Here is a 24144-nt window from a genome sequence, read left to right on the forward strand (position 1 = left end):
GGATGAAATGATTTTTCTGAATTGTGTAGGGGACTGCAAGAATCTCTGGTATCTTTTTCATTGATTTAAAGAAGCCATTCTTTTTTTTTACTTTGAAGAATTTAAGAAGTAAAGATGATTGAGGAGTAATATATGAGATTCTTTCATGAAGAGTCTAAGTTGGAGACCTCAGTAGTCAAATAGGAAGTCACCAATAGTGGCAAAGATATCACCTTTGCATAAAACTTTTTCTTCCTATTTTCCTAGTACAGAAATGAAATATTCTCTGAGATGAAAGTTACCACACTGAAAGTCTCAAATGTGTGCAGAAAAGTATTAATAAGGAGAATGAAGGAAATGATGAGAGGTTATGACCTAGGAAGATGTGTAAGAGTAAGTTGCCATCAATTCAGGCTCTAATTATCAATTTAAAAAAAAAGATGAACCCAAGAAAATAATTAATACTTACACTGAGGTTTCTAACAATTCCTGGAGAATCGACTGTTTCAAAGGAAGAAAAAAAACACATTATTATTATCAAATTTATTATCAATTATCAAAAATAATTTTTAATTATCAAAATTAAGAAATATTTGCATAGGAAATTCAGTCATATATTCATTGATGAAATTATGTGTTGGTAAAAATTAATTCAAAATTTTAAAAATTCTTAAACATCTAGGCATAGAGTATGGTACATTTTTATTTAACAGCTGAGTCTAACATGAGATGTTATGGAATGTCTTCCTTTCAAAGTTCATAAAAATAGGACATTCTTATTTGACTTTAACCGTCCTTCAAATTTCCATTGCTTTCAATTTAATAAGCACCTACTTTAGTTTTATTTTTAGCAGAATCAAAAGATAGGGTAGAATAAAAGAATGGATTTCTACTCTGTGTTGTGAACCTTGCTAAATACAGGGGTAGAAAAAGTCAAAAACAAAACAGTTGCTGCCTTCAAGAAATTAACATTCTCCTGAAATGTGTAGAAGAAGAGACACATGATCTGTTACCCTCAAAAAATTTGATTCTGATTTTCCGTGCTTCCTAACTGTCATGGTCACTTACAAAAACTGGTCCATACTTACAAGTAAAATAGTCCTTCGGGACATTGCGAGCTCGAATGCGCGGAGCAGGCCCTTCATACATATAAAAGTTTATTTCTGGAAAGTAATCTATCATATATTCCAGTTTATTACAGTATGTCTGTTCCATTCCTAAAAAAAAATACATAAGGCAAGTCCTTATTAATTTCAACAGTATTAAGCATGTCTATAATTTTTTGTATATATGTTACATTTACTTATCCATATATGTGTAATTTTCCACAGGGAAATATAAGTTCTTTTGTGAAGTGGTTTACTCATTCTGTAACATATTTTAGAATAGTACCCCCAAAAGTCACTAAAGTATATATACCTTTTGACAGAGGCTACAATGCATGAACAACTAACCAATGAACACTCTTTCAACTCTCTGATCAATGAGCCTCTTATCTCAATAACCCTAGCCCTTTCCATAAAACTAGGCCTTGTTCCCTTCCACTTCTGAGTGCCTGGAGGAATTCCACTCCTATCTGGAATAATCCTTCTAACATGACAAAAAAATTGCCCCAACATCTATCCTCTACCAAATTGCACTCTGCCTAAACATAAATATTCTTCTATATTCCAGAGAAATCAAAGAAAAATGAAAAGGATTCATATATACAAAAATATCTATAGCAACTCTTTGTCTAGTGGAAAAAAAACTGGAAAATTAAGCATCATCCATCACTTGAGAATTTGCGGAATAAATTATGGCAGATAAAATAATAGCATACTATTACACTATAAGGATTGATGAAAAGCATGTTTTCAGAGAAAGAACAGATACAGAATGAAATGAGCAAAACCTGAACAATTTATAGAATAGGAACATTATAAAGACAAACAACTTTGAAAAACTTTCATCTTTTTCCAATGGGAAAAAAGAGGAAAGAGTGAATGAGTGTGTGTGTGTGTGTGTGTGTATGTGTGTGTGTGTGTGTGTGTGTGTGTGTGTGTAAGTTTCCTGTGAACAGGGACCATTTTGTTTTTGTTTTTGTTCTTTTATCCCAAGAATCAAGGACAGTATCTTACAAACAGTAAGTGCTCAATTTGACAAGATACCTATTTGTATTCAAAGTGGACATTTATTTTTAAGAATATGTGTGTGTGTGTGTGTGTGTGTGTGTGTGTGTGTGTGTGTATACATACAGTATACATATAAAGCTAAGAACTAGCATTTTATGTAATGGGGATGACTAGAATCTTTCCAATGAAATCCTTTCTTTTAAGATGACAAATAGTATATATCTAAAGCTAAGAGCTAACACTGTATACCATGGGGATAACTAGAATCCTTTCCAGTAAAACCAGGATGTCATTTATTTATTAGAAACATATATTTCACTTAATACTAGAAATTCTGGATGTAGCAGTAAGACAAAAAAGAAATCCAGGAAATATATATATTTTTTTTTGCAGATGATATAATAGTATATTTTAAAAACCCTAGAAAATTTAAAATTGAAAAATGAATTGAAAAAATAAGCAACAAAATTGTGGAATATAGCATAAATCCATATAAGTCATCAGCATTTATATATAATACCAATAAAAAATCAGCAAGAAAAGAGAAATGCCATTTAAAGGAACTTTGGTGTCTACCAATCAAGATATACTCAAGAACAATATAAATAACTCTTATAAAACACTTTATGGAAATAAAGGTAAACCTAAATAGTTGAAGAAATAATAATGGCTTATAAGTAGGATAAATCAATATAAAAATGATACTACTTAAATTAATTTACTTATTCAATATCATGCCAATAGATTATTTTATAGAAGTATGTTATACAAATATTTATTTGTATATAAAATTTACATGGAGGAAAAAATATTAAGAATCTCAAACGGGGGAGAGCAGCCAATTGGTGTAATGGATAGAGCACCAGCCCTGAAGTCAGGAGGATGTGAATTCAATCTGTCCTCAGACACTTAACACTTCCTAGCTGTGTGACCCTGGGCAAGTCACTGTACCCCAATTGCCTCAGCAAAAAAAAAAAGAAAAAAAAATCTCAAAGGGAATCAAGAAACAAGTAGAAATGAAGGGAGGGCTAGCAGTATCAGATCACAATTATACTAGAAAATAGCAATTCTTAAAAAATATAGTGCAGATGAAAAAATAAGAGATTGATAAATGGAACTAATTAGGTATACAATATATATATCTAACATATATACCTAATATGAACTTAATAGTCAAATGCCTGATAAATATAAAGATCCCAGCCACTGAGATAAAGCCTCACCATTTTATAAAAACTCTGGGAAAATTGGACAGTAGCATAGAAGAAATTAAATTTAGACCAATACCTCACAACTTATGTAAGCTCCAAATATATATTTATTTATTTATATATAGTTAGGTTATATAACCTAATTATGAAAGGTCATATTAGAGACATATTAGAGAAACATGGGAGAAATTATCGATTTGATCTAGAATAAATTTACAAAACAAATATCAGGTAGACTCACTATCCAACAAAGTATCCAAATTATTTATTTCCCAAATGTTGGAAAAAGAACTATCAGTACTAACAGCCATATATACATATATATATACACACATAAATATAATCTCTTAATGGGAAGCACATATACAAGCACAGGTTTAGGCATATTTGTAATCAGAATGGTTTAAAAAAGATATAGAAATGATTGCAGAAGATAACATCAACAAATGTGTGTCTAATGGAATAGAATGGAATATTGAGGTTTTTCTGAAATCATTGAATTAATAAGTTCAGCCAAGATGTTTTATCAACAACCTGTAATAAACACCCTTAGTTCTCGGGAAGAGAAAACATATATGTCACAAGAATTAGGGAACAGGAGAAAAGAATGAAGAAAGAGTATTAGATATTTTATGACAGAAAAAAAAACAGGATGAACAGGTTATAGCTTACTCAGGCAAAATAAAGAAATAATTTGAATAATTCATGGAAAGAGAAAACTCACTAGAGGTAAACCTAAAACTTTAATCTTCATTTTAAGAATGCTTTTCTCTATCCTGATCTGTAATATAAAACCGTTTCATTATCTATACATAATTTTAAGAATAAAAGGCTTACCATGAGATATTTTTAAATGACGATGCCAGATTCTTCTTTAGTTTTGTGACCTGTAACCTTACAGCATGAAAAAAAGTTCTACACATTTCACTAAATGAATGCTAATGTATTCTGAGTGAGGAACAGTAAAAAGAGGCAAATACAGTTCTGTATCTAATACAAAGGTTAACATCAATTAGCACTAAACCTCCTCTCAGATTAATATCATTATACCTCATAAATGAGAAAGATATTGTAGCCACAGCTAAGTCCCTTACATACATTAAAGCAAAATAACTTTTGTTATAAAGTCAAAATAATTTTGACATGGCAAAATATGATTATGTGTGTGAAGGAAAGATCCATTTTTAATAGAAATATATATCTTATCAGAATTGAACAGATACTATCCTAAATGCTGTGCTGAAGCAAAGACATTAGGTAAAAAGAACCCGGAACTGAGAATCAGAGGAGGTGAGTTTAAATCCTGTGTGACACTGGGCAAGTCACTTCATTTTTCTGGATCACAATTTCTTCATTTATAAAAATAAAGGAAGAACTAGAAGAAAAGGCACTAAGATGTGTTGAAAAGACTGGCAGATTTTTCATTAATATAAATAGTAATTGTAACAAAATAAATAAATAATAAATTGATATGGCCTTATTATAAAGCAGGAAGAGCTGAACAAGTCATATAGTCCAAACACTTTAACTCAAATTTGAGAAAACCAAGATCTTAAAAAGGCTAAATGACTTGCCAAAGGTTGTACAGGAGCAGCTAGGTGGTACAATGGGTAGAGCACTGGACTTAGAATCTTCAAGAGTTTTAATCCAGCCTCAACCACTCACCCTGTTTGCCTCAGTTCTTCATTTGTATAATAAGGTGGGAAATGGAATGGCAAACTACTCCAACATCTTTGCCAAGAAAACTCACTGAGATCACAGAGTCAGACATAATTGAAACAACCAAGTAGTACAACAAGATCATATAAGTAGGAGGATTAGTACCAGTATTTGAACTCTTGTCCACTGACTCCAAAGTCAGAATCCTTTCCACTGTACAACATTGTCTCTCTTGCCTCTAACACATTGACAATTACTACTCATGTGATCCTAGGCAAGTTTTCTAACCTCTCAGAACCCCAACAAGATGGTAAATGGAGAGACAGAAGCAAAATAAGAGGGGCAAACCAAACTATTAACAGCATCTCCCCTCAGCCTATGATGGAGATAACCAAGAACCTTAAGCCCAATAGCCTTGAGAATAAAAGTCTCTCCCACTCCATCCTCCACTAGCACCACTAATCTGCTTCCAGCCCTCCTTCTGCAGCTATAATTATAGCTAGGTAGAAGGGTTGTGTCATCCTCACCAACATCCATACCAACTTCTAACTACCTATTACCAATGGGCAAGGGAACCCAAGGAACCTAAGGAGAGTGACTACTGTGTGGTTCTTACACACCAGATGCTCCCTTTAGTCCTACTTTGCTACTACATCCTAAAGACCACAGGACTTGAACATCTAAGGCAGTAAAACCTCCTGTACATGTTATCTCCTTCAGTAGATGAGCTCCTTGAAAAGAGTTCTTTCTCTTTTCAACTTATATATGTATTGCTTAGCACAAATTTCACACATAAGGACTCGATAAGAACTTTTCCATTCATTCACACCTTTGAAAAAAATGGGAAAATCATGCTTAGGTTTCTTGTTTATAATGAGATTAAAAAGAAATAATGCCTATGTAAAAATAGGCTGCTGTTAGTACTATTGACAATTTATAATTAGTAAAAACTTGGTTGAGGAATCAGATCTAATCATTTTAATTATTTTTCCAGTTCTCTATTAAAACTGCTGAATTTATGATAGCAAGACCTAGCAGAGCTCTTGGAACCTTCTAAATAAATATATGTTGATCAATTTCAGTGATTTTTCTACAGTTGCAGTAAGGATGCATTCTTTATATCTTTGTGGTTATTATTACTTTGTATGCTCAATGAATAGATACTAAATAAGATAAAGAGCTGCAAAAGGAAACATTAAAAGAATAAACTGGTGCAAGAAAACTTACCATGATCAGCCAGAAGAATGATATTGACGCAGTTGTGTAGGTTCCTTTGTTTTAGTCCCTCCATTAACATTCCAAAAGCTTTATCTACTTTCTCTAAGGCCCTAATAACCTGGATAATGAGAATAAAGTTAGCATTTTTTTCTAAAAATTTCATGTTATAGAAACAAATAAACCCTGGTTCAATACATTACAGCCTCATATTTATCTCAAAAAAATGAATTGTTTTTTAAATTCATAACAGACCAGAAACTAGCAAGTTTGTTTTTTGTGGTTGCATTTGTTTTTAACTAGAGTAAAAGCAGTTGAAGGAAGATTCTAACCAAGAGTTGAGAAAGAACAATCTGAAAATATAGGAATTGTAGAGAGCCAGTACTCTGGAGAAGTATACTTGAAACAAGGTGTTAACTCAGTAGAACTAGTTCTCTAGTTTACATATATATACTTATTACTTAGAATGGTGATGTAATGATTCTCTAAATTCACACATAATCAGTATACTGTAATGATATAAGTACAATAAGGTATAAAAGGGCTAACAAGGACTGGATAAGGAGTAAGGCTTTGTTCTGGTTGTGCTGGGAGGTTCATCAATTCTATCACACTGTGTCCTTGATTAAGGATTGCTGTGGGTGCCTCTTTTGTAGCAAAAACTGATATTCCCACGGGTTTTTGAATGACTCTTTCAACTACATTGGATAAAAGCCAGTTCAACTTCTCTCAGGGCCTCTTGAGCTTCCTTTGTAAGCTGACATCATATAATGTCATATGATGGTTGTAATTGATAGGTAGTTAAGCCTAAGACTGGATGTATCCATTGGACATCTCCTATCAATTTCTGAAAGTCATTTCTCTGTTCTTAAAGAAAGTTTTTGTATTATAAGCACCTTAGGATATACTTCATATCCTAAATATTGAAAAGTAGCATGCCTTTGAATTTTTTCCAGAGCCATATGCAATTTGTAGTTCCTTAGTGTTTCTATGGTCTTGTAGACATGCATCTAACATTTGTTCCTCATGTGAACACCTCAAGATATCATCCAAGTAAGGTAACAACATAACTTTTGGAAATTCTTTGCTTCCTGGAGTAAGAGCAACAACATACATTTGACACATAGTAGGGCTATTTTTCATTCCCTGTGACAAAACTGTTCATTCGTATCTTTTATAAGGCTCAGCTAAATTAACACTGGATACTGAAAAGGCAAATCTTTTCATATTCTCCTTATCCAGAGGGATGGAATAGAAACAATCCTTAATGTCTATAACCCAAAGAGGTCATTCTCTAGGCAACTAAGTAGGAATAGAAGTCCAGGCTAAAGAGTTCCCATAGTTTCCATCTGTTCATTTACTTTTCTCAGATCAGTCAACATCCTCCAAAGAACAATTGTACCAAAGAGGGAAACAATCTAAGCCTTGTCTTAAAAGCATAGCTGATTTTGAAAGTGCATCCAAGTTTGGGAGAACATGGGAAAGAGGTGACTTGATGGTGAAATCCTGGAGATAACAGACTGAAAGGTTATTGTACCAAAAGGGAAATTCAGACCAGGTTAATATGACAAAGTGAGGCACAGAAGTTGTGGTTGGTTCAAGAATGAAGGATACTTTCCCAGAAAGAAAGACCTCCATTCAGATGTGGGTAACCTATAGCAAAGTTCAATTTGTTCCATGCTAATTATGTTCCTATTATGCAGTATCTATCTCATTATAGTCATTGTATTTCTATACAGCACAATTGGATTTATTTTTTCCCATTGAAGATAAAGATAAATAAATACCCAATGAATTCCTGTTATATTTTTCAGTGGCGGCAGGGGTGGGCATGGGGAAGAAAAAGACAAAATGGATTTTTAAAAATGATATATTTTTATAATACAACAGGTCACAAATGTCTGCTAGTAAAGTTAAATCACCTAAAAAGAAAAAGTAGAATGAGATCTTGATAAAAGAACCTGTGTATGAACTGAATGATGACAATAGATATGAAAATAAATTGATGTTTACAGAATGTAATTTGAGATTTTTTTCTTTGAAGTCACAGCTATGTGAGCTTATTCTTTCTTTTCCTGCTTTGTCTTTTATACAGTTGGCAAGAGATAAAGCTTCTTCTGAAATGTGGGAAGAAAAGAGACCATTCAAAGCATGCCAGAAAAACAAAAAAGGTCACTAGTGGAAATATCAGCATTACCTTTCATGTTCAAAAACAATACACAGTTAAGTTCTCCTCGATATAAGGCTATGAGTGAAAAAAATGACCCATAATCCTTTTTAAATATATTTGTAGCATAATAGGAAATAAAAATTAATCTGAAAGCCTAGTTATGAATTCACAGTTTCATCAAATATCAGTTATCTAAATCTAGGTAAGGCATTTGCCCTCTTTGAGCTTCAGTTTTCTTATCTGCAAGATGGGAATATAAAATTACAAAGACTGAAGAAGAAATTGACAAATTACTCCAGCATCCTCCCCAAGAAAATCCCACAGACAGTATATTTCATAGGGTCATGAAGAGTCAGACACAACTGAGCAACTGAAAACAACAATTAATAAAGATTGCCCACAAAAAAAGAGATGAGGAAAAGTGCCTTTGGTTTTTCCTTGCAGAGGTGGAATATAGTACAGTTAAGATGTATATGTTGAGCTATTTTGTGGATATCTTTCTTCCTTAAATATATATACATATATACTGTTAAAGAAATGACTCAGATTAGCTTTATATCAGCTCTGTACTATAGAATGCTACTTAAAGGAGAAGGCAGGAATATATATGGAAATAAATGTGATAATAAATAAAATAAAACAGAGAGCAGAATAAAATAAGATTCTGTAACTAAAATGAGATTCTACTTCACACATGTGTTATCAGAATGAAATGAGGTAATACCTGTGTAAAATATTTTATGAAAAATATAAGCATTATGTCAGGGTTATCATCATTATTATTTCTGAGTTTTGGATTATGGTTATTTTCACCATTCATAAACTTTTTTGGTTGTTTTTGGATTTGGCCCTTTTCAGTTAAGTTTAAATTTAAGCAACCTTCCCACAATTTAGTCTTTTAAAAAGACATCCCAGATTTCTATATGTCACTAACTAATTCTTGTTCTAGCAATGGATTCTGTATAAGAAAGTGAATGTGCTAAACATTTAATTCTATATTACCAAGGGAAATTATTCTGCTCTCATAACCGATTTTTGTCATATCAAAAATTATTATTTTGTCATTGGATGTATCTTTCATGAAATAAATGCTACATCTCTGTTTCTCGTTCCATCTGAAATATGACAGTTTTATCTGTCAATTATAGTTATTTAGAATAGTATTTTATATGACTAAAAGAATGTGGAATATTATTTACAGTTACATTCCTCATGATCAAGTTCAAAACATCATACACCCAAATTTCCATTAGCCATAAAAAAGTCACTAGATTGATTGATAGAATTGTAAGCATATTATTAAAAAGCTAATGATGAATCTACCAAATCTATAGGGCTCTCCCCAGTCCCTTCTACCACACATTATTTAAAAGGACAAGTCTCTGGCCTTGAAATGTAGAAAAGGAATTAGATTTGGTCTATTAGGTTGTAAGCTCCTTGAAGACAGAGACTATTTAACTCTTTTAGTATCTCCAGAGCTTAGGACAGTGCCTGGCACATAGTAGTCACTTAATAAATGTTGATTGATTAATTTGGTGTCAGAGAAAAGAACCAGGAACCAATAGGTGGATGTTGCATGAAAACAAATCTAAATTTGATGTCCAAAAATTTCGCTATTAGAGATATCCAAAAGTTAAATAGGTTACTTGGAGAGGTGGTAGGTTCCTTCTCCTTCAGAGTCATCAAGTATAACCTATATAGTTATTTATTGATTATGCTATAGCTTGGATTCTTTTTGTGTATGAGTTAGATTTAAATGTTTATTGAGGTACCTACATTCTAAAGACTCTCTATTGCCTCCAGCAAAAATTACAAACTTTTCATTTCAATTTTTAAATCCCTTCACAAACTAGCTCCAATGTATCTTTCCAGGCTTAATATATTCTCCTTTCCATTCTCATTGATTTAGCCAAACTGGTCTTTTTGTCGTTTCTCATATTTTTTTTTTTCTTTTTCTTTTTCTGAGGCTGGGCTTAAGTGACTTGCCCAGGGTCACACAGCTAGGAAGTGTTAAGTGTCTGAGACCAGATTTGAACTTGGGTCTTCCTGAATTCAGGGCTGGTGCTCTATCCACTGCACCACCTAGCTTCCCTGTCTTTCCTCATATGTAGCACTCTATCTCCCATCTCTGTATTCTTGGAATATTCCTGGAATGTACTCCCTTCTCATTTTCACATCAAAGAATCTTTTACTTTCTTCAATAATCAGCTTAAACACCAACTTGTATATGAAGCCTGTACTGATCCATGCCCTCCCTCACTATCTATCAGAATTCTAATTTATGCTCTACATAAATATCTACTAATAGAATTTGTCACTTAATAGCCAATACTGTTTCCTTTTTTTTTAATCTCAGTATCTCTAGTTCTTAATACATGCTTGGCATTTAAAATTGGCATTTAAAAAAAATAATAATACTTGTTAGAAGTTCCAATAGACTTTTGATGGAAAGTTGGAAAGCTATCTTGGAAGAGTGGGAGAAAGAAAAATTTGGAACATAAAGTTTTGCAAAAATGATATGCTCCCTTCTCATTTTCACTTCATAGAATCCTTTACTTTCTGCTACAATCAGCTTAAACCCCAAGTTGTATATTAAGCTTTTCCTGATCCATCCCCTATCAATTTTTTATGTCCTCTCTCACCATCTATCAGAATTCAGATTTAAGCTCTACATATTTATTTCTATATACTTATATATGAATATATGTACTAATAGAATTTGTCACTTAAAACCCAATACTGTTTCTTTTTTAAAAATCTCAGTATCCCTAATCCATAATACATGGCTGGCACATAATTGGCATTTTTAAAAAAAATTATATTTGTTGGCAGTTCCAATAAACTTATGATGAAAAGTTGGAAAACTATCTTAGAAGGGTGGGAGAGTAAAAATTTAAAATACAAAGTTTTGCAAAAGTGAATGTTGAAAACTATTTTTGCATATATTTGGAAAAATAAAATATAATTAAAATAGTAAATATATATACTAATTGACTAAAAATCTCTGTAAGGGGACTGACCAAGTTCTGAAATCAGAAAAGAGTTAAGGAACTCATAGGATTAGAATCTGATGAATGCCTACTCCCCAACTCCATTGCCCCCACCAATCTTTCTCCCCCTCCTCCATAGGTTTCCCCATGAGAAAAGAACCTAGATGTTAGTCGTAAATATAGATGGAAAAGAGAGGAGCAGTGAGCAGTGGAGATGTTTATAGAAAGCTACAGAGACCAGTCTAACAAAGGTGCCCCCTGAAAATTGTTCAGCTGTCAATGGATGATAGAAAATAGTTCAGTTGGATTTCAGAGGGCAGAAAAGAGCAGTGTACCCCCCCCCAAAAAAAAAATCAACACAGATGCCCAAGATAAAGAATACAACAGAGGCAGAAGAATATCCTAATATCTCTCTTCAGCAGAACTTGTTCAAAAACAGCCTAAAACTTAGTCTATCTGATAAAAGGCCTTTTGGGGCAGCTAGGTGGCGCAGTGGATAGAGCACCAGCCTTGAAGGCTCAGAAGGACCCAAGTTCAAGTTTGGTCTCAGATACTTAACACTTCCTAGCTGTGTGACCCTGCGCAAGTCACTTAACCCCAGCCTCAGAAAAAAAATAATAAATAAATAAAAATAAAAGGCCTTTTAATAGACTGCAGAGCCAGAACTTTAGTGTGCTTCCAAAGTAAATGGAAGAGCTCTCTCTCCTCTGATGGCCTCCCTGGAAAGACTAAGAAGAAATATTGTAATATATGATACATATAGGGGAGAAATAATAACAGTGGTATCAGTAGCAGAGAAGACTACACCAAAGCTCTCAGAGTTACCCTAAATTTCTGAAGAAAGAAGCATTAGCAATGCTCTGGAGACTTAACTATTACTCTAAATGGGGATTAGGAAAGTGATCCTATCACTTATGTACTACATAACAAATTATTACAGTAAGAGGTATAAAATATTTCAAAATAATTTTCTTTAATTTATCTTCATAAAATCCCATTGATAAGGTACTTCCCAAATGAGTTTATCACTTAGGTCATTTTGGTTTCCCTAAGGTGAGAGTACAGGGAACCAAAATTAGTCAGCCCAACAAATTGTTTTCTTTCTATTCATGAATCCCAAATATTTCTACTAAAGTAAGTCACCTGAATGAGTGAAAGAAACATTGGAAGAACTATATAAACTGTAGAGTAAAACTAATTGAATAGAAAGAACAGTCCTCACAATGGCTTATTATTGCTATTTAGTCATTTTCAATCATGTTGACTCTTTGTGACCCTATTTAGGGTTTTCTTGCCAGAGATAATGGAGTGTTGTCATCTCCTTCTATAGTTCATTTTACAGATAAAAAAAGTAAGGTAAATAAGGGGGGAAAAAGGTTAAATGACTTGCTCAGAGTCAGTTAGTAAAAGTTTGTGGCCATATTTGAACTCAAGAAGATGAGTCTTTCTAATTCCAGGCCATTCTATTCACTGTGCCATCTGGCTTCCCCCACCATAATATCTACCCCCCCAAAAAATGAAAAGAATCACTAAAAAAGAAGCCCAACTCCAAGTAAATTAAAAAACCAATAGTAGTTGCAGGACCCACATAATAAAATATGTATTCTTTCTTCCAGTTAGCAGAAAGAAGGGAGACTCTGAGGGCATAATGTTAGATAAGCTATCATTGTTTACATTGTTTTTGCTTAGGTGCTGCTTTTTGCTAAAAGGGAAGGTTCATTAGTATATAGCAATAGTCTATATGAGGTACATATCCCCAAAAGAGGATAATGTAAGCATCACTAAGTTAGAGCTAGAAGATGCCATCTAATCCAATGTAAGGAACAGTAGGTTAACTGGCTTGGGGTATAAGAAGCAGAATTTGAATCTATTTCCTCTTACTCCAAAAGCAAAGCTCTATTCATTGAAATGTATTGCCTCCAATAAAAACACTATTTTAAAAAAATAAACAAATAAAAGCAAATTCATCTAGATTTTAAAAAGAGGTAGTGTAATAAAAGATGTTCATACATCTCCAAACACCTGCATAAGCCTACATGCCAGACAACTTGTGAGTACATTATTTTTTCTTCTACCAGCTGAAACTTGGACTTGTAGGCAAGCACTAGTGGTATTCTTTCTGCTGGTACTACCTTTCTTCTTTCCTTCATTACCCACCATCACCTACTGAATAGAATGGGACCCAGGATTTCTTTTCTCTTTTGTTTTTTTTTTCCCTGAAAAATTCTATGTTTAATTAATGTTTTAAAATTTTACCAGAAAATATTCAAGGCATTAAAACTAGGAGAAAAAGTATTAAGTTTACACTAATTTTACCTAGGCTCTATTTAGGAGAACTCAGTCTGATTTTTTTTTTTTTTCAGTTCTTCCTCTTTTGCCTGATTTCCTTCTCTCATTATTGTCTGAATTGGCCAGATCACTCCTTTTGGAACAGGATGTTAAATCTGGTTCCAGGTATCTGTTCAAAATATTCAGCTGGTAAAACTATCAGGTATCTGTTTCACCCACCTTTAATTAAGTTCCAAATCTGTCAAGAATCATTCTTTTAATTGATTTCCACTCTTTCTCACATATACACTTTTTTTTTTTGCTTACCTACAAGGTACATAATCATTTTCCTTACCCTATACATTGTGAAAAGATAAAAATTAATATTACCTCTGATTTCTTCTGTATTGATTCTACACTGTAACTGATTTTGTACTGTATTAATTTTATACTGAATCCACAACCATCTGGCTTGAGTTGACTTCAGGAATCTAGTTGGGTCACATCTACCTAATCCATTTGGATCTGTTTTCTCATTCTAAAAACAGTACTAGACTAGATGGTCTCTGGGGTTCATCCCAGGTCTAGTTCCATGATTCTTTGATCTTCTAATAGATATATTCAGAGGTAAATTAGATATAAACATATCATTATTAGTTATTACTATAAATATAGGTATAGGTATATTACAGAGACTGGCAAAGTATAGGTTTGATAGCTATAAATTAGATATTATAAAATTATCTAGACATAGACAGAAACAGAGATAGCTGATTATCTAGGCATATATTTTAAGACTATAAGTTGCATAAAAGGCAACAAACTATTGGTAATAGTTTCCTCAGTATGGAGTTCTTTGTACTACCTGTTATAAAATAACAGATACAGTTCATTATTTGTATATGCATGTATATAATATATATATATATATGCACATACATGGGATAACAAAGAGTTGAACATGACTGAAAATACTGACAACCTAGGGGGGGGGGAATAGAGATAGATAGATAGATAGAAATTATATACACACCAATGGCACATAGAATAAACAATGTGTCCTACCTAGAAGAGCAGGGTATAAGTACCACAGTGACTAAGGAGGCTTCAACCCACAAACTAGACACAAGAGTGGAATTATATGTCTCTTTGTTTGCCATAAGACATCTTTGGATTTCAAAAGTACTAAGACTAAGGTATACAGTGCCCAGTCATACTGCATTCTTGATGCTAAATCAAACTAACGATCCATGCCAATCAATTGTATCATTTTTATAGATTTAACAATTTTATTCTAATGAAATTCTAAGGTAAATATCTGTCTTTCAGAGATACATTGTGCAGTTCTACAGATTACATTTTTTTGCCTTATCCTACAGGCAGCATAATCCAATGGGGATGGGCATTAGACTTATAACTTCATTAGGACAGGGAATTTCCAGATAAGAAAACTCCCTCTTAGCAATTCAAGAAACATTTTTAAAGTACATTATTAGAGAGTTGATCAGAGGACTGAGTAGTTAGAAGCAACTTTCCAGATGTCACAAAACTATTATGTTTCAGTCTTGAACCTAGGTTTTCCAGGCTATGTCATGTTGCCTCTCTATAACCCAATATCAAACTTTTTTTCCCTCCTGAGGCAATGGGGGGGGGGGAGCTTAAGTGACTTGCCCAGGGTAACTCAGCTAGGAAGTGCTAAGTGCCTAAGACCAGATTTGAACTCAGGTCCTCCTGACTTCAGGGCTGGTACTCTATCTCCTACACCAATTAGTTACTCCTACCAAACATTTTTAAGGAAAAAAAAAAAAAATAAGCAAACATACACCACCACTGACTGGTCCACTTGCATGTCCAGCAGAATCTGGTTCTTCCACGTACAAAGTATAAAAATTTGGTCTGGGGATAAAATTGAAACAAGACAATTATTTCTTATTTTCCACCAAAAAAAAAAAAAAAAAAAACTTTTAAAAGCTGCTTTATAGGAGAATGTCAGTCAGATCTGAAAAATAGACTTGTAAGCATCTGCCTCTGTCAGCATATGCCAATTTTAATCATCTGCAGATAAAGATGTAGTCCCTTTAAATACTAAGAGAAGTAAGGTGTCAAGAATAACCCCGAAATATCAGAAGGTAATCATAATAACTAAGGTGTTTCATTCCACATTAATTTCTGACCATATTACATCATTGACCCTTTGCTTCCCATCACTTTCCTCAACTATTACCTATTTGGAAACATGCATATTGGAGTTGAAGACCTAGGGTCTCATTTCTAGTGATATTTTGCTATTTGATTTTGGCTAAGTCATTTAACTTCTCCAATCACTGATTTTCTCATCTATAAAATTAAAGAACTGGATTAGATAATCTGTAAGGTTCCTTCAAACTCTGAATCCAGCAATCTATGATTGTATATCATAGGGTTTTTTCAAGCTAATTCATATATATTCTGAGCAGACAAATTTTAGATACTCCATCTCTCTATGCAGATCATTTCTTCATAGTTTTACTCCAGCATTTTGTAAATTTGTAGAATACTCAAAAATGTATAGGATAGAAAAGAAGGGAAGGAGAATAGAGATTTTTTTTTTTTTATTTTACTGATAGAAAAGGTGAGGTGAAAAAAGGGGATGCTAAAGAGAAAAAGCAGCTATACTCCTATTTTGCTTCTATTTCTTTTTCTGTCAAAGAGAATATTTGAGCTAGAATTGACAAAACAAAATAGCTATGATGGAGTTAAAATCCTTTGTAAAAAAGAAGAAAATATAAGATGACATTTATGTGCCTTTAAAAATGTCAGATCACTAGACTCGTGAACTGTATCTGAGGAAAGTGAAAAGAACTAAAGGATATATGATTTTTAAAGGAAATTTTCAAAATGTGTTGAGAACAGGGGAAGGACTAGGGATCTAAATATAGCTTTTAAAAAGAGTCAGAGAATCAGCTCTGTCAAATGTAGACCAATGAGCTTAGACAAACACAAATGGCAAGCTTATCAAATTTTCAGATGACATAAAGCTAGGATAGCAAATGTGTTCTTATGATAAAGTCAGGGTCAAAAAAGTTCTCAACAAACTAAATAAAATACTTGATCAACTTTAAGGAGATCAAATATAATAAGAATAAGTGTAACATCTTATATTTGAGTTGAAAAGCAACTTTTCAAAGTAAATTGGGATAGGATTAGCTAAAGAGTTCATGGGGGGGGAAACACTTGGAATTTTAGGGGAATTAATAATGTAACATGATTGCCAGAAATGTTACAATATGCTTTATTAAGAGAGACATAATGTCCAAGACTTGGGGAAAGGAAGTGGGAAAGAACAGCTCTGTACTCTGTCCTGATCAGACTTTAACTGTGAGACAAAAATTGTCCAGTGGACTACAGACTACTAATAATTAGTCAGTGATGTAGAGAGAGACATAATTGCAGTTTATTCATTTAATGTGATACATCAGATGGTGTATCTGTCAAAACATTTATATTATAAGGAAAAAGGGAAAATGTCCATTGGTCATAGAAATGTTGTTTATCCCTAGCTCCAAAGGAAGAAATATGTCCTTATGAGCATGGTTATTCCTACTAGGTTAAAGGAAACTATAATATTCCTCATGAGATAGGATTAAAGAATAGATTTCCTTGGACTATCAAAGTCCTTTTTTTTTTCCTTTGCAACACTAAGCAATTAGTGACCTAGTAGAGAATCTGGAGGAAACCACCTGAACTAAAGCAACATATAATAGAATAGTGAATACAAAACAAAATGGAATTAGTTATGTCAGCTTTTAATACACCACTCTTCGCTCTTAAAAATCCTTTTTTAGATATGGAATATTGTGTTTATTTTTAGGTGCCAAAAAATAAAGCTGGTAGTGATAATTAGCACATTAGATGACAAAGTCAAGATCTTAGATTCAGACAGGCTAGATCATTGTTTTGAATTTAATAAAATGAAATATGATTAGGATAAAAAGATAATGACTTAGATACAACTGTAGGAATGAGATTTGAATGAGATTTGAATGAGATTGTGAAGTTAAGTGCTTACTTGAGGTTGATTAAGATGTAGAGAAATGTGCATTGACCCAGAGCTCAGAAGTTAAAGGAATAACAAGATGAGAACAGGGTCGAAGAAAATTCCTACTGAGGAAAGGTAATTGAGGTAGTTAAATAGATTTTGATCAGTCAAGTCTTTTTGGTATGGTGGCTCAGTTTGATTGTGTGCTGATTAGTGCCAAAGAGTATCTTGGCCAAAGATGTCGAAATTAAAAAAAAAAAAAAGACAATACTCCCTTTGAGGGAGAGAGATCCTTTATGTGGAAAGGAAGGAAAAAGAAAAAGAAAAAAACCTGAACAAAATAAAATCAACCAATCAAAACTAGTAGTACATGACTCTAGCAGATCTAAGGAAAAGCAGCAAACTAAAAACATAATTGAATAAGGCACAATCTCATTCAAATTTTATTCCTACAGTTGTATCCAAGTCATTATCTTTTTATCCTAATCATATTTCATTTTATTAAATTCAAAACAGTGATCTAGCCTGTCTGAATCTAAGAATGAAGTGTTTTTGCTGTTTCCAGGAAAGGCATTCTGTGCCTTTTTGAATGTGGGGAACTTTTTCTTGTTATTTTCCTTGATATTAGTTTAATTGAGATTAGTTAAATATATGCCATTTAAAACAAATATTATTCAGTTTCATCTAACAAAAAGATTCACTGGAAAGGAAGATCAGATAAGGTTAAATAGATGCTAACCTAAAACAGCACATTGGACTTGAGAAGCAGCGAGGAGGCCTTCCTACACATCTGTGTCAGGACTTGGCCCTTGGTATATTTATATTTTTTCACTAAGATTAAGCTATCCTGTCAAATAATCATCTTATACAAGACATTTTCTTTGCTCTACTTTATGTTAACAGTTACCTTTCAGATTTGGGTAAGTCAAGCCAATGAAACAGTGTAGAAATTCTCTCTTCATATGGAACAGACCTAAAGAAAACAGTTGAGAAAGAAGATATAAGGTCATATTGAACATATTCCTACCAACACATGTTTATTAAGCAAGGAAAAACTGATATTTTCTAACATTAATAATAATAATAATATATTTAGATAGGTTTGTACTCTTATAAGTAAAATTTATATATCAAATCTTTCTCAAAAGAGAGTGTCAATGTAATTGAAAGAGAACTTGATCTGAAGTCAGTGCACCTAGGTTCAAATGCTAATTCTTCTTTCTACTTATGTGACTTTGGGCAAGACACTTAATCTGGGCCTCAGTTCCTTATATATAAAATGACAGAGTTGAACTAGATGACCTCCATTGTCCCTTACAGCTCTAAATCTTGTTCTTATGCTCTCTCTTCTCTCCTTTTAAAAAATACTTCTTATTGACTTCTTTTTGTCCAATTTCAAAAAGTCTGAAGAGACAATACTAGTATTTCTAATCTAATTCCTTTTTTGTCCTTCCTGTTTAGGTATAGGGAGGAGGAAATTGATGGGTCTCTTCTAGGGAATGGGGGGTATAGCAGAACAGACCAACAGAAAGAATCTTATCCTTTTTGTGAACTAAAGCCAAAAGATAGGGAAATATCTATATCTCAAGGATTTGTGATTTCATCAATGTGAAAACCAAAGATGTTAACTTAAATGTCAATTCTTAGAGAACTAAGCACCTAGAAGAAAAATTACATAAAGTATAACTCTCCACCTAATTGGTTCACACTATAAAGATATAACTTACTTGTTATACAGTTTGTAATAAGATGGAAACGTGCCATTGATAGGTACGTCAGAACCAGGCCAAAAGAAGGTTGCAGCCTTCAAACCTTGATACATAGCTGTCAGCCAGATCTATAGGAAGATAAAATCAAAAGTTTACTACAAATCAAAACTTTCAACTTGTAAACTTCCAGGAATCTTTAAGTTGACCAAAGAGAAACTTCAAAAATAAATATAAGGATTTCTATTAACATGAATAAGGGGGAGATAATAGCAATAGTTTGTATATGTGATTCACAATAATGTATACTTTCTAATTTTCCAAAAATATCATAATGATTCAACTTTTCTAATATTATTTGGGAAATAGTGCAACTGTTTTTTTTAAATTTACAGTTTAAAAATCATTTATGTAGTCAAAAATATAATATTTTAACAATTAGAAAACTGTGTAATTGACTCAACTTTTAAAGTAATTTATTTTTAAAATTATTATTTTAATATACCTGGAAAATAATGATTAATTTTTATGTAAAAGTCATTTAATCATCTCATGTTACTGTAAATTTAAAAATTATTTAGAATTACAAAGTTCCCAGTGATAATAAGAAATGTCTTAAAGCTAGCTCTGGAGTCAGGAGGACCTGAGTTCAAATTTGACCTCATACTTCCCAGATGTGTGATCCTAGGCAAGTCACTTAAACCCAATTGCCTCAACCAAAAAAAAGAAGAAAAAAAATGTATTTCATAGTTTTAAAAATAAACGTTTTTGTAAAGATTAAAACCACTATCCAATAGTTGACTTTTAAACAAACAGTAGAGAGATGATTTTCAAAAGCTGGAAAAGAGCAATCAGATGACTCCCAGTTTCCTAATAACACCTCAACAAAATTGCTGTTCATAAAGGGGTTTCAAGTAGTTAACAGCCTTGAAGATATATATTTTTTCTATCAAACTTTACAAACAGCATTTTAATTCACTTATAAATAATTTATAAAGACTGAAGTTTACAGAGAAAGTGGCTTTTGTGCCATGTGTAAGATTTTCTCACATTAAAAAGCAAAGATTATAGCTTGGACATAGGATACCTACCGGTTGCCCATTCCACCATTCTGGACTGAATTTCTCATTTGAAGAAAGTGAAAAGTTCTTGTTAAGATATACATCATATATATTATTGTCAATGATGCCATGGGATTCTGGATATAAACCCTAAAATCAAAAGAAAAGAAATAAATCCACATATTAATATAAAACAGATGACCCAATGCTGGCAAAAAATAGTTAAAATACTGAATGGCAGATTCAAGATCCAAAAAGATTTTGGCAAGATAGATCATAGGATCAAATCTAATAGAATGTAAGTTAATAAGAGTGAAGATAAAGTTTTATACTCAGGTTCAAAACACTGACTTCATAAGAACAAGATGAGGGAACCATGACTTCAAATCCCATATCATTACATACACATTTACTGAGCAGCTGCCTCCTAATTAGTTTCCCACTCTCCTAATTTAAATGTTCCTCAGTACTCTACCCAAGGTTCACTTTCTTTTTTCATCCTACACTTCTTACTGATTTTATGAAGTCCCATGGGTTTGATAATTATCTACATATACAAATTACTCTGAAAACTTCATATCCAACCTTCATGTCTTTCCTGAGCATCTGTCCTGATACTCCAACAGTCTGTGGTGTCCCTACCTATGAATTCCCTAGGCATTTCAAACACATGTCAAAAGCAGACAATAAATCTACCCTTCCTCTCATTTTACTTATGTCATTTTGTAATACTTGTTTCAATTCTCCCACAAAATTCTGGATTTCTCCAAAAATATTCCAAACTCAGTTTTATTGAGACAAATTATAGATTATAAGGAATTGTTCTTTTTTTTTCTGGTTTTGTGTTTCATGTGAGCTGAACTACACAATTTATCATGAAAGTCTTTTATTGTTTACTCATTTTTCGATTCGAGTTTTACTGCCTGAATTGGAACCTTATATTAAGTCTAGCCTCCATATACTTTTGGAGGGAATGTTGGGACCTTGTTTTGATCTTGATCTGTATTATCTAGTATTTTGCTACTGTTTTCTCTTCTTATTAGGCATTGTGTTCTTCAATGTTCTCAGAAGTGTCTCAGGTCAGAAAGTACCCTAAGAAGTTTGAACTAGGGTATAGTCTGACTGTTAACCTCCTAGTCTGAACTTTACAGACTCCTGGATTACAGACTACAGACTTTATAGACTTCTGGATTTGGATTACTCAACTTGCAGGCTTTCTCCTGGCCACAGGTCCAGCTATTACCCTCGCCTGACCCTGCTCCCTCCCAGCTTCTATCAGACAGAAGATTAGATAGAAGATTCAGTTGATTCAGAAAAACAGCACAGGAATGGGCAAAGGTTCTATGCTCCCTACCTTGATCAGTCAGTTGAAAGCTCAGCCCAGCCCCACAATCCAGGGTCAGAGAGATAGAACTATGAGCATACTTTTGATCTACACTTTCTAACAAGAACCTAAAACCCATCTACACTAGATGCCAAGACTCAATTCTGGGAAAAGAGTGATAGAACTATAGGCTCACCCGTGATCTATATATACTTTCTACCCTGGAAACCTCAGGCCTTAGTCCCAGTCCACACTGTAAGGTTCTAAATTCCAGTCCAGGGTCAAAGGAACAGGTACCAGCTTGCCCCTATTCCTTGCTCTCTGCTCTGGTACACATATATAGATACTGGTTCCATCTATGTGCTACAAGTCTCTGCATGGGCTTCCTGGTTAGACCCCCTTCCCTAATGCCTGCAGACTTTTGGCTGGTTTCTCCTCAAATTTTCTGATCACTACTCAGGCTGGTATTTGTCTTTGATGTTTGTTAAAGTACTTGTGACAGAGAGCTAGATCATATTGCTTCCTCTTTCTCTGCCCTCTTTGCCAGTCTCATTTAACAACAATCTCTAAAAACAGTTTATCTGAGCCCCAATCTTAATCTACCCAGATCCACGTAAATAATTCACCTTACATGCTGATATTTATAATATCAACTTGGAGACTCTTCTCTTGTTGGCAACATTATGTTTTTCCAAACACCATTCCTATACATACTTAAACAAGCACATATGAAATATTGCCTATGTACATGTACTACATTAATTACTAGGGTAATAAAGACTAAAGTGAAAAATATTATCCTCAAAGAGCTCCCATTTTACTGGGGGAGGGAGGGAAATGTCATTTACAAGATAAGGAAATACAAAATACATAGAGAGAAAGTCACAATTTCCCTGAATCAAAATCCTTTATCTGTAAAATGAGGGTGATTACATGAGGCCCTTCCAGCTCTATATCTAAAACTGCATGATTCTAAATACATAGTAATGGGAGGCAATGCTAACAATTGGGGTAATCAATTACATGTCCAACTGAAATAGAAACTGTTCATCACTATTCTTTTCAAGTTATATCTTCCAGTTCTGAAGCTATATTCCTAAGGGAAGATGAAGTTTAGGCTCATAGCAGCTTAGTGGTGGATCATGCTCCAATGCCTAAATCAACACTAGTTATTTGCTACAGTAAAGAAATAGCAATTCAACAAGCAGACTGAATTCCATTCATTTGGGAGCAAGGGAATATAGTACAATTATCTCAAAAGATCTGTCTCCTATGAAGACTTTCATAAGACAAAAGTTTGTTCTCTAATACCTTGGGCCATTTTCATCATGTTACATGACCAATTTGACACTGAATTTCTTCTACCTTACTCCAATTTGATATAATTGTTCTTTGGCTTTGTGATTTGTGAATAGAATGCAGCACTTATATAGAGGAAGACCTATGTTGAATCCTGCCTCAGATAGACCTCTCAACTTTCCTGGACCCCGATTAATGCATCTGTAAAAAATAAGGACTACTAGGATTCCTTACAATTCTAAATCCATGGTGCAACCTATAATCACTCATGATACCTGCCTAGTCTTCCAGATTTGCTGACACTAGTGAATCTTTTGACCTTGATGCTATCATGGCATTCTGATTACTTTGTCTTGAATCAGTTTGAACTATAACTTTTTCCCAATAGGATCTTGCTAATTGACCTTAATCAGCATAGAACATGACTGGCATATCTTCCTTCTCTAATATGAGTCACAAACAATTCAAAGAGTTTTTCGCCCCCCCCCCCCAATAAATCACTTGGTTAATAACTTACTGTGACAATGGTGTAATGATTTGGGAAGGTTTTGGTTGGATAAGCTGCTCTCATGTACTTCGAATGTATTCCACATGTTTCTGCAACAAGTTACATTGACATATTAGGAAGTTCCATGTTTATGAAGAATATGTACAAATAGATAGAAATTTGGGGATATAAAGTTTCCAATAGAAATAATAAAAAGCCAGTTATGGGAGTTTATAATGATAACTTGTTTATATAAATATATTTCATATAATTAGTTTAACATCTATTCTATGTACTTTTTTTTGAATACAGTAAATACAGAACACTGAATACAATAAAGTAAAAAGTTTTTGAACTCTAATATCTAACTACTCAAATAAGTTTAAAGTGACATGAAAAGATGCTACACAGAACAGAAAAGCTCTTCACTTTATATTTTAGAATGCATACTAACATCTTTATGATTGTACAAATCATTATTATAAAACTAACTTCAGTGGAAATTTCTATAAATCTGTTTCTAAGTCTTGGCCCATACATTTTTCAAGCAGATGGCTCCATTATAATATAATACTATATGCTGTCCTTTAGCCTTTGTTCTAGTGTATGTAAATTGGTAACAATCAACAAACCTTTATTAAGC

The 24144-nt window shown here is 33.2% G+C and overlaps 1 protein-coding gene across 1 annotated transcript in view; it reads right to left on the bottom strand.

The window, feature by feature from the left end:
• Window positions 1-24144, bottom strand: part of ENPP3 (ectonucleotide pyrophosphatase/phosphodiesterase 3) — a 118542-nt gene that overhangs the window by 52965 nt on the left and 41433 nt on the right. Inside the window, exons 7-14 of the mRNA XM_074309819.1 lie at window positions 23532-23611; window positions 20422-20541; window positions 19352-19461; window positions 18532-18597; window positions 15430-15502; window positions 6191-6299; window positions 1068-1196; window positions 449-480 (exon numbers count right to left, since the gene is read on the bottom strand). Coding sequence (XP_074165920.1) covers window positions 449-480; window positions 1068-1196; window positions 6191-6299; window positions 15430-15502; window positions 18532-18597; window positions 19352-19461; window positions 20422-20541; window positions 23532-23611 — 719 coding nt within the window. The remainder of the gene's footprint in view (window positions 1-448; window positions 481-1067; window positions 1197-6190; window positions 6300-15429; window positions 15503-18531; window positions 18598-19351; window positions 19462-20421; window positions 20542-23531; window positions 23612-24144) is intronic.

Source organism: Sminthopsis crassicaudata, chromosome 4, assembly GCF_048593235.1.
Source record: "Sminthopsis crassicaudata isolate SCR6 chromosome 4, ASM4859323v1, whole genome shotgun sequence".
NCBI classification, from domain to species: Eukaryota; Metazoa; Chordata; class Mammalia; order Dasyuromorphia; family Dasyuridae; genus Sminthopsis; species Sminthopsis crassicaudata.